Here is an 11,675-nt window from a genome sequence, read left to right on the forward strand (position 1 = left end):
AGCTCCCTGACATTAGTTCTTGTACTTGGGCTCAAATCTCTACCACGTATCTGCAGTTAAGTCTGACTCTGCTTGTACACAGTAGCAAAATTTGCCCCTTTGATCTGGTTTAGAAGCGTTATTAGAAAACAGAAATAAAAGAAGATCCAGTAAGAGAGGTAAATCAGTTGTAACATCTCCTGCCAAACATCCTATAGATATCTAGCTGTATTAACATTAAAAAACCACATTTCTATATTTTCGAGTATTTAATTTGTATACTCATGCCCCAGATGCAAGATAAGCAGTGTTGCAGATGTTTTTTAAGGTAGTTAACAATCAGAGCTCTCAGCAGTTTTTCAAAACTTGTAATTCCAGAATGGTTTTCCGCAACAAGTACAGCTTTTGGCATAAATCAAGTTTGGTTCTAGTTCTCTCACAGGATAAAAGACAGACTGCACTACAAAGGGTAACTTATGTTCCCTATTCCCTTTGGCTTCTTTCCCCAGTTCCTCAGTTTGAGAGAGCTGGATTACATACCCGTTGCTGATGAGTCACATTCTGGGAATACCAGAAGACGTCCTCTTAGTTTAATGCATTTATTTCAGTTTTCTGTAAAGTCTACTATTCAGTAAAGAAATAAAATTGTCAACACACTTAAGACTTCCTAAACCCTAACTATGTGTCCATACTAGTATACAACTTGGAAATTGAGAAGTACTAACTGGAAAATCAAAAGAAAACCAGTGTTTAGCCATATAAAGCATAATTTGAAGACTACTCATTTACATAAAGATATGTTAAAACAAATATCTAAAAAAGATAGCACGGCATTAAAAATAAGCCATTCAATTCACCGTCCAAATTCAGTAATTGCAGACTACACCAGAAAGAAAGATATTTACAAATTTTACCATTCAATGTGTAAAAAGGTAGAGATTCCCCTCACACCTGCAATAAACTGTTTTGAAGGTGCATGGGAACCGTATGTCATAACTGTGTAGCCCATATACAGTAACCCGAAACTGATGTCTCTGGTTTTATAACTGCATTAAGTCTCAGTATTGAAATAAACAGTCATACTTTCACATTTAACACTTTGAATTCACATTCATGCTTTAAGGGCAACATCTTATAGAAAGTACTTAGTATTTTACAGTATGAAGGACTAATGGTGTTTTTGCAGATTTAAGCAAAGTGCTGAGCAAATTTTTCTTTCTGAAAAATTTCTACTAAGCAAGTAGTCAAGAATGATCCAGTATCTGCTTGGCAAATCTGACTATTTAAAGGCAGAAAACCATTTTTTGAATGCAAGCTCTGGAAAGTAATTTATATCCCTATTTTCCATTCCCTTTTATTGTAACACATTTTCCTGCCAAAATAATCCATGCAAGAATGCATGACTGAAGGAATCTGCTCAGAGTTCAATAGTGTACTGTCAACTCCCTTAGTCTGATATATGACTCGTAATTGAGGGAACTGCCATAATTTTTTTTTTTTATAAACAGATTTTTAGGAGTAGCTCCAAAGAAAGAGATAATGAAGAATAGCTGATAAAAACCTCCAATGCTCTGTGACTAGTTCAACAAAAGCTAGCAGTCATCATCAGAAAGACAAAGCCTTTGCATTTTGCAAACCAAATATAGTTAAAATTCTTTACCTTCTATTGACTTAGCAGTGACATCTGAAAGTGGATAGATAAAACTGACAAACTCCATTCACACAACAATAACAGATATATGATATCTGATGTGTTTTAAGTAAACACTAAGGCTATGACAGTAGTTAGATTCTCCCTTTGCTAGAAGGAGCAAGATAAAAAAAAAGTCATACTGTTGCACAGAATTACACTTTTCCAAAATACCTGTACACTAAAAAAAAAATACTTGGAGAATCTAAAAGAATGCATACTGGGACAACCACAGTAAACAAACACTTAGAGATTAATGGATTTACATCTATTTATTTATTATTCTCCAAACAGAAAAAAAAAAAAATCTTACAGAAATCCTACAGTAATGTATGCTCTGTACAGTAATAAATGTTTGCAGGATTGAGTCCTAAATTTATTTGCTCATTATTTGAGCAAAGTTATAAGCAGTTGCCATTGCTTGACAATGAAAATATAATATTTCAAAAAATTATAATTATTAGACAATAATTATTTTCATGATTACTCTTATTTTGGTTACCTAAGTCTAGGGTTTTCCTCCTGTATTTGAATCCCGTATGCGAAACACCATTATATAGCAGACCACATAACAGAGCAAAAGCTTTTTTTTCAGAACAATGTTAGCAACACTAAACTTTTATTACAAGTTTTCTCTCTCCTGCCCTCCACAAGCGCACATGCTATCACAGTTTAATGACTACAAAATGAACTAAACCTTTTGAGGCTGTAGTGGGAAGTGTCAGTTTACACAGGATCGAGAGTATTCAACTACTGCAGTCAAATCCACCTGTGTTCAACAAAATTATAAAACCATTACATCGGTTCGTATGATGCTAATCTATGTAGATTTCTGTAAACAACATTTCACAGCACAGCATTTCAGAAGTAAATCACTCAATATAGGAGATGTGTGAATAACCACTAAATGTGTGGGATAAGAGTAAATTTCAGTTGCAAGAGGATCCTTCAAAATATCGAGTGAGGAATTTTTTGGGAAAAAGGTAGGTTACACAGATATATACATATTCAACTAGTGCAAACCATGTTTCCTCATGAGGTCAGTACTCCATCTAAATTACTATAGGCTTTCTCCAAGACAGTGTCTGCAAACATGTTTGTGGTATTTGAGCAAGCAATACAAATAGTTGGTCACTGGTATACTTATCACATTTTGTTCTTTAGGTTCTTTCCATGGCACTAATCCATCAGAAAAAAATACATGCACACAAACAATGCTCTCTTTCATATCCTTAGCTAAAAGTTGTCTCAAGTCTTGCAGTAATTCTTAACCATGTTGCTTAGGCAGAAAATTTTTTTTGTTGCTTTGTGGGGTTTTTTTAAACAGCATTTTCAGCATTGTCAGGTTTAAAAAAAACCAACAAACAAAACAGTCTCTCTGTTTATTGCTCTAAGCTTACATTCACTGCCACTTCTCACCTGTCCTCCCCTCGGGCATCCCCTAGCTCTGTAAGGTAAGTTTTGCAACTGTTTTGGAGCAACTCAAGTCCCCATCAAGACCAGAAGGAGAAGAAACATGGGGAACACAGGATAGCTGCTCCAGTAAATAAACTGATTGCCCCAAATGCTAAGGATTCACCACATCATCTAGCACCAGAGACAAAAATCACAACTTCCCTCCACAGTTTGCTTACCTCCCGCAATTCAAGCCTCTGCGCCACTGCTTCCAGACTTTCCTGGCCCGTGCTTTCCACCGACAGCGTGAACTCCACAAATTCATTGTTAAGCAGCTGGATACGAGCCACCAAGCAACTCTTGCTGGATACTGTGTAACGTCGAGTTCGTTTCAATTTTAACCCAAAAGGTAGAGGCATCTTCTTTTCCCCCCTCACAGATGGCTACTGATAATAAGCTATTACCACCGGGACCTTGAGAGGGGACAAGTAGTTATCTGCTCTCAAAAGGTAAGGAGCTGTAAAGTCTCCAGAGATCAACCAGCAGCAGCAGTATCCATTAAAGACAAGGAAGTTTTCCACCAACAGATAAGTAGAAGGGGCAACCACTGGAAACCTAGCAAGGAGCAAAAAAGAAAGAGAATAAATACAAGAATCAGAAATACTTTGACCGAAAGGGGAATGGTAACATGGGAAAAATAACATGGATATTTTTTTCTAAATCTAAATAATGTCTACTTTTCCAAAATGAATAGCTGTTATGCATTCAAATAATGAAATAAGCACCAGAGTTTCTGGTTTTTCCACAGACGACACTGGTCTTTGGCAAGTTGATTTTTTTTTTTTTAAACTCGCAAGTGAATAATGAGTCTTAATCAAATGTGGCTGCAATCTCTTAAAATAAATATTTCTAAACTTAATCAGTATTTAAATGAAATACCTCTACAAAGTCGGAGTTGCCTAAGGTATTTCGAATACTGAACACAGCCATTTTCTTTAAGAGCAAATCCAGCAATCTGGCTTATTTTTCAGAGCGGCATGCAGCCGCTATCTGTTGGATTAAACACAAAACCAAGCCCCATAAACGATTAAGGAAAAAACCCACAAAGGCAGGAAGAGAGGCATTAAAGCTCACACCTTAGCCATTTCCTACCAGTCAATTAAGATCCAATTCCTCTAATTTTCCTAGCTGTACCATTATTTCTTATGCTAAACTGCTGTATGTTTCAGGTTATGCCCTGCCTCGCCAAAACCGTATGCAAATTCTGAGAACCATTTATTTTCTAATTTTTCCCTGAAAAACATACTTATTCCCAGCCTAAAGGTAGCCACCCATTTCCCCACCTTTTGCAAACACCTTGACGCCTCCTCTCCTGTCAAGTCCGTAACATACAAGCTTCGCCTTTCTCCTCTTCCAACTGTTTTCCTACCGTATGCACCATACCCCAATAAAGGTGTCACTTTTACTAGCGCTGGTTTTCCGTGGGACATGCAAAATAACATTCTCTAAATACGGGGGTGAGGGGGTGTTTACAGAGGTACGTGTGTTGAGAGCAGGCGCTACAGCGCGGCTGGGCGCTGCGGCTACCACTGAAGCGAAAGCGCTTCGCACACTCCAGATAAAGCCACCATCGCCTCTGGCGGGGGCTGCACCGCCTCCCTCACAGCGCCGCAGGGCTGGGGGCGATGGTACCCCCGCCGGGACGGGACCGCCGAGCTGGCGTGCGGCCGGGCAGCGGGCCGGAGCAAGCGCCCTGCGCCTGGCGGCCGTTGCCCTGCCCGCGCCGAGCAGGCAGCCGCGCCCCGGCCCGCGCTGCCCGCAGCCCGCGGGCCGTGCCCTGCCTGCTGCCTGAGGGCCGTGCCGTGCCGGGCCGCCCCGAAGGAAAGCTACGCTTCTTCCTCTCATTGTTAGCTGCTGTTGGCGTGGGCAGCTCTGCCTGGGGACCTCCAGTGGCAGCGCCGCACCGCCTGAAAGGAAAAAGAAAACAACCACCTACTTTTTTTTTTTTTTCAAGCTGGTATGTATTAGTAGCACATTTTAAAAGACATAATTTGATTTCTGAAGATTCTTAGCATTATCAGACAGGAATAACGTGATGATAGCCGTTTGTTTGGGGTGGGGGAATCAGAAGAAGTAGTCTTCCTAGTGCACCTGTTTTTAAAGTCAAATGTACGGCTATCAACAAATAGATAGCCACATACTATTTGTACATGTAAATACATACCTTGAAACTTAATGTTATTCAACACAACCACAAACTCCTCTTTAGGTTGAGAATCTCCTATTGGACTCCCTACTCCCTTGCAAGCAGCATGGCAAAGAAGAGAGAGAGCCCGAGAGACACTAAAGGCCTAAAATGGGGAGAAAGAGGAGGCAGCCCGGCATTTTTCCTCAGTAACGTCCTTGCAATCCTACTCCAAAGAATGACCATAAGCGTATTTCACGACCACATTTCTAATAATCTGGAAGCAATTCTACTGACCTACACAATCCCCATCCTCAACAGATAACCACCTAAAATCTTAACTGAATCAATAAAATCTGACTCAAGCACTAATTTGTTTTTGGGTGCAGCTGCAGAATAAATAACAACTGATAGCAACAGGTTTCCCTGAAAAATTTAGGGATATGCAGGGACTCCTCACTTCATTACTCGCTCTGCACTTTGATCCTCCAAATCCTGCCTCCCCAGAGCAGCATGCAGGGAATGCTCTTACAGACAGAAGCTTTTAGTTTCCTGCACACTGCCAGCAGAATCTTGCACTGGGTTTATTCCTGGCAGAGAAACTTTTGGCTGAGTGACCTCAGCTCACGTCCCCAGGGCCTGTTTTCCAATACATTCTGTGCACAGTTACGCACTTTCTTCGGTGCTACAGCAATGAGAAAAAACAACTTATCTTTTTGAAAGCTGCAGTCAGAAGTGCAGTGCTGTTTTAACCTCAGTTATTGTGTACTACCAAAATGAAAAGACATTCAGATTTCTATGCCCCCATCAGATGGTTAGAAAAGTAATCTAAGGGCATGGGAGAAAAAAAATAAAAATCACTAATAAGAAGCTGACCTGACAGGTGAAATTCCCAGACCATCTAATGCAACGTGAGGCAATCTCAGACTTTCAGTTATTTCACTATGCAGACAGGTACCAATGCAAGCACAGGAAGGAACTTTACAGCAGAATTTTCAGAACATGCCAGGAGCACTCTTCAGGTTATGATCTGTTGTTTGCATTTATTGCTGTACTGAGCATTTATCCTAAGCGATTTCATTTTAACTCGGTACGTCTGACGTAATCTTCATTACTTCTGAAACACATTTATAGCAAGGAAAACTTAAGTGACTAACTTCCAGTCCATGTCACAGAAGACCAACTAAAAAAAAAAAATTCCTGTCATATAATAAATCAGCATTGTAGAATAATGGCAAGTTTGATGAATAACACTGAGGTATCATTCAGTAGCTTCTACTGCTAGCCATGTGTACTTCTTGAAAAAAACACTGCCGTGCTGTTTTTATTCAGCAGCTGTGCATTCTACAATGCTAAGTGCTCTTCTGTTTGCCTTCTGCATTACTTTAAATTTGGACACATCTGCATTGTTATAAAGCTACTTTAGCAAAAAGGAACTGCATACCACCAGGAGTTACAAATCCAATTGACAACCTCTACAATAACAAGCCTTTATTTAGCAAGCCTGGAATTTTCACGCAACAGCTAAAAATGTCTTTAATGGCCAAACTTTGTACACTTATATTTCAACACAAACATGTAGTTTCAAAAATGTTATATTAGATTTTCAGCAACATGGCCGTGACTGACACACAATTATTGAACACTGTGGTATCTTTCTCCTTTACCCGCACCTCCCACTCCCCCCTCGATAATTAGCATTTTACTTTACAAAGATTTTTTAAACAGCCTGCATGAATGACAGCGTGCAAAATAAAACTGCAATACATGATACTGAAAAAGGGTTCCTATTATTTCAAATTATTAATTTTTTTTTTTTCAGAAATATTTGGGAAGCAAAAAAAAAAAATCCAGAATACTCCACCCACCCCTTGTTTTACCAGTTAATCTTTGACATGACTCTTGGACTGAAAGAGCAGCAGTAAGTGCATATCCCAAACCTCCCCTACATCCAGCAGCACAGTTCTACAGCCTTTTCTTTTCAAAAGTAAATGCTTTAAACTCCTTAGTCTTACAGTACACAGCAGAGAAGACCAGTCACTATTTTTTTTTACTGTGCCTGCTGTTTTCCCCTTACCTTTTGCAGTGATCCAAAGACACCGAGTCTTCTTTCACATATGTGTAGCCAAAAAAACCCCACAGCACTCCAAGACTTTTTCTGCCGGAGCCATCTCATCGGTATTCCTCGGGAACTGACTTACTGTGTTCCTCTTGTCCGAAACAGCTGCTATCTCGGCTAACCCACCTTCTTCTCAGATCACTCATAGTGAAAACATTCCTCACTTCCTGTCTCAAAAAACTTGCTCTGGATATCATTCCACTGGGTAAAGAGCTGGGGGTGGAAGAAAATATTACAACAAAATAAACCGGTGCCAGCCAGCTCTTCAGGCAGCCTCTTTCATGTGACGCTGCGCTGCATGAGCGCAAATTGCGTTCTCAGGAATATTTTCAAATCACCCGTCCCTGCGTGCCTCTGTGTGTGTGCATTTAATTTCTTTTCCTGGAGGCGTTCCCCTTGCTCTATCCATGCGGAAGGATACGCTGAAAGAATTAAAGCAAAGGCCCGTATGCTTGTAGCCCATTACCTCAGAGAGTTGGAATGCCTGGCAGGGAGAATGTCAGCAATGAACAGCTGCTTCTCTGGCTACAGGGGCATTACAGAAATAGGGGTTACAACAAATAGCAGGCAATCCTTGCTTTTTTTAATCATATGATCATTTATTTTAAGCCTTTCCAATTAAGGCAAATCTCTTGCCAAAAAAATTTGTTGGTCTTATTTTCACGCAGCTTGGAAATATTTTCAAGGTTTAATCCATATGTGCCGTACCAAATGACCTATGCACCGACATTTATGTCTGCAGCTAAAAACAAGTCCTTGAAAAGCTTCAGCTGTTGGCAATATACACAGCAAGAAAACGCAGATTAAAGACTGATCTTTCAGCCCTTGCTTGAACTTAAAACTCCCAAAGTGTCAACAGAAATTATGCCCTTAATAACAATTGCCTTAGCAAGTATTAAATACCTCTCAATTAAGTAATATTAATAGTGTTTAACCAATGCAAACATCATATAAGAGGCTGCACTCCAGTCCCACAAATGTATGGAGACCTCTGTGTATGCGTGTGTCAAATCAGCAATTGTTGTATGCAATTTGGAATTTTATAGCTCTTCACATTGCATGAGCCAGGCAAAAGTATATACAAACTTGAAACCGGTCAAGGATGAGGAAAAAGGTAAAGTGAGTGTGTGAACGCTGACTCACGACAGTAAAACTTAGAAAGTGTTTTGGTAATGTAAAGCGCACAAACACGCTACTGTCTGAGCAGGTCTAACCTGCAGATCTGCTATGCAAATAGCACGTTACTCAGGAGGACACTAATCCCAGCTGAAATATGTAGGTAATTTTGTACTATGATGAATTCTTGTGAGTTATTTCTCTTAGACACAACAAGTTTTCCTCTAATCAGGGGAGTATGTCTTTCCCCACACCCTCTCCCATACTTCAGCCATAGGTATGATGAGCAGTCCATAAGCCAAGGAAAGAACTCATTCAGGGGAATTTTATATTGGGTAAAATAAACTAACTTTGAACTAAACTACGTGGATAGCCTTTTCGAATGGTATCTGCTACAGGCCAGAACTATGGTTACTTGCCGGAGAAAACTGACCAATACACTGCATGACAAATCCAAGCCATGAAAATTCAGGGTAATGGAGGCAACCCTTCCTATTTCTAAACAATTCATACTGGAAACAAGCTCTCAATTCTCTTATCTGTCACATTTCCTATTCTAAATCTTGATCACACCTATTTCCTGCCTGACTCCCTGCCTACAAGTTGCATTTATTACAGTTTTCTTACTTTCCATAGTTAGTCCTTACTGGATTTTCTCTCTTTGCATTTTTGTTAAAGACAACACATCATCTTGAAAGAGACAAGTAGGACATTGTCAATATGTTCCTCTGCAGCTTATGTTTTCTCTTTTTGAAGCTCAAACTTACTCCTGAATTAAATTTTTTCTTCTGCTTCCTATAATCCCAGTTTGTGTGCTAGCTTTGTGGTTTTCTGCACTTTCTCCATTTTGCCCTATCTCATTTTTTGCCTCATCAGCTCTCCATTACCTGCTTTGCTCCACTATCAACTCTAATAAATAGGACAAAGAGACAAAGGTGTCCACGAACATATGGTGAACTGTGATAAAGACACATAAGACAGAGTGATTCCCTCAGGGCACGACGCAGTTCTGCTTCTCCCCTTTAACCCCTGATCATAGAATCATAGAATGGTTTGGGTTGGAAGTGACCTTAAAGATCATCTAGTTCCAACCCCTCTGCTGCAGGCAGGGACATCCTCCACTAGACCACGTTGCCCAAAGCCTCATCTGACCTGGTCTTAAAACACTTCCATGGATGTGATCAACACTAATGACATGCATGGGTAGAAACACCCACATCTTTTGCTGTACTCTTTACTCTCTTGTTGAAGATTATGGGAGGAAAAGACTAATAACCTACAGCTGAATGTTGCAGCCCTTGTTCTGTAAGTGCAGAGAAAAGTTTCTGCCCATTGGGTTGGATACTGCCTGCTCATAGTGGAACAGGGATAAACCTACTTTGTTCTTATTGATATCTTCCCTTCTGGAACAGTTTGAATTTTTTTTTTTCCATCCTGCTCCAAACGTGTGATTGCAGTTGAGTGTATCAGCCAACAGGGTGAAGGCTGACGCAAGTATCCACCTTGTTCAGATTCTGGGAACTCTGTCCGGCATCAGGTCTTTGCATTGACTAATGATAGGACAGAAAGTTGAAAGTGAGACAAATAGGAAGCAGAATCAGTCGCCCTCTAGGCAGAAAAGTGGTATGCATGTACACACTCCTCATCGTCCTGGAGATTTTTCCATTTGTGATCAATACACAGGCAGGGTAATCCAGAAACTACTAAAGGGGCATTCTCAGGATGCTGAAACAATGAAGAAGTCATGTGGAAAAATATCTTTATTTACTCACTAGCCATGCAAAATAGTGGCTTCATGAACTGAAACGTCAGAATACTACATGTGACTCTTAAAGCTGTTCTCTGAACAAATTCACTTTATTCACCGTTTCTATTTTTTGGGGTCTGTGTCTGAAGCCTCCTTGTTTTTTCATCATTCCATTTCTCATTTGTGAAAAAGTAAGAGATAGCTGGGTCTTTATGCCTCACTACATATTTCTGGATGGTAGCAGAGAGAATGGAAGGTGCTAGAAAAATGAGCATACAATATGCCTATTACATGCTTGAAGCCTGAAATTTCATGTTTGCAAGATTCATCTTTACTTAAAAGGCACTGTAAAATGTTGAATTGTGTTCTACTAAGTAACTAATTAAGGTTATAGAATTTTCCTATTAGAAAAAACAGGCAGTTTTCCTACACATAATGCAGTGCTGAACTTGAAGCAATGAGCTCCTGCTGTTATTCACAAAGGATGCATCTTTTTTTTCTTTTTAAACACAATATTTCTTTCTAATGTAAATCCATTAGTTATGAAGTAAACTCAATTCCTATTTCTGTCCTTCAATAATTATTTTTCTTGTTCCAATACTAAAGTAAGAGCAAAATGTGTCTCTTGAAGGTTAAAATGGAATGTTGTAATTAAACTAATCTGTCACTTGTATCTCACTGTAACACCAGTATATTGTAAGTATAATCAGGCAAACAGCTCAGATCATTAGCAATAATTAGTCTAGGCTATCTCTGTATGATGTTTGGTTTATATTAAGAGCAGTGATGCAGAAAAAGATTAATACAGCTGTTAACTACAATGGCTGGAGTTTATTTTACCCAGTGGCATTACTTGTAAAAGACCATTTATCTGTAGGCTGGGCATTCTATAATTGTACCACTCAGTAAATCATTGAAGTTAAGCTGGGACACTGGTGCAAAGGATAAATGGTATGGCTCAAACCTAACTTCCACATAGTTCTTCCTCCCTCTGCAACTGGTCCCTTGTCGCAGTAAGGCTAGTAGATGCTGCAACCTCTTCCTAAGACGACAAAAAAGCCCAAAACCAAACGTTATTTTAGGGCTTATCATCAGCCTAACGTGGGGTCACAAAACTAAAATTCAATAGTAAAATACTTTTATAGTATAGCTGTAGTATGTCATTAAAAGTTGCTTCGATACTTTGTGTGTTCCCAGACCATAATATGTTTTTTAACAAACAGAAATTTAAATCTTCAATTTGACTACTTTTTAAGAAAGAGCATTAATATTAAAATAACCTTGTAGTTAATTTTATGGTATTCATATTTATCTTAAACCATGTGGCAGGACCTTATAAACTAGTTTCATAAAAACCAAGAATGAAGAGGCAACTTATAAAAAAGGTGAATGTGACATTTGAGTAATTAAGAGTAGGCCCTCTGACATGCAACTATTCAGAAAT

General features: G+C 39.3%; 1 protein-coding gene across 2 annotated transcripts in view; it reads right to left on the minus strand.

The window, feature by feature from the left end:
• PTPN21 (protein tyrosine phosphatase non-receptor type 21) overlaps positions 1–11,675 on the minus strand; it is a 52,454-nt gene that overhangs the window by 39,719 nt on the left and 1,060 nt on the right. Inside the window, exons 2-3 of one of the 2 annotated variants that reach the window (XM_054826013.1) lie at positions 7,327–7,581; positions 3,304–3,679 (exon numbers count right to left, since the gene is read on the minus strand). In XM_054826013.1, coding sequence (XP_054681988.1) covers positions 3,304–3,483 — 180 coding nt within the window. In that variant the 5' untranslated portion in view covers positions 3,484–3,679; positions 7,327–7,581. Of the gene's footprint in view, positions 1–3,303; positions 3,680–7,326; positions 7,736–11,675 lie in introns of those variants that run through there. The other variant, XM_054826014.1, reaches the window with a different exon arrangement.

This window comes from Grus americana, chromosome 5 (assembly GCF_028858705.1).
Source record: "Grus americana isolate bGruAme1 chromosome 5, bGruAme1.mat, whole genome shotgun sequence".
NCBI lineage: Eukaryota > Metazoa > Chordata > Aves > Gruiformes > Gruidae > Grus > Grus americana.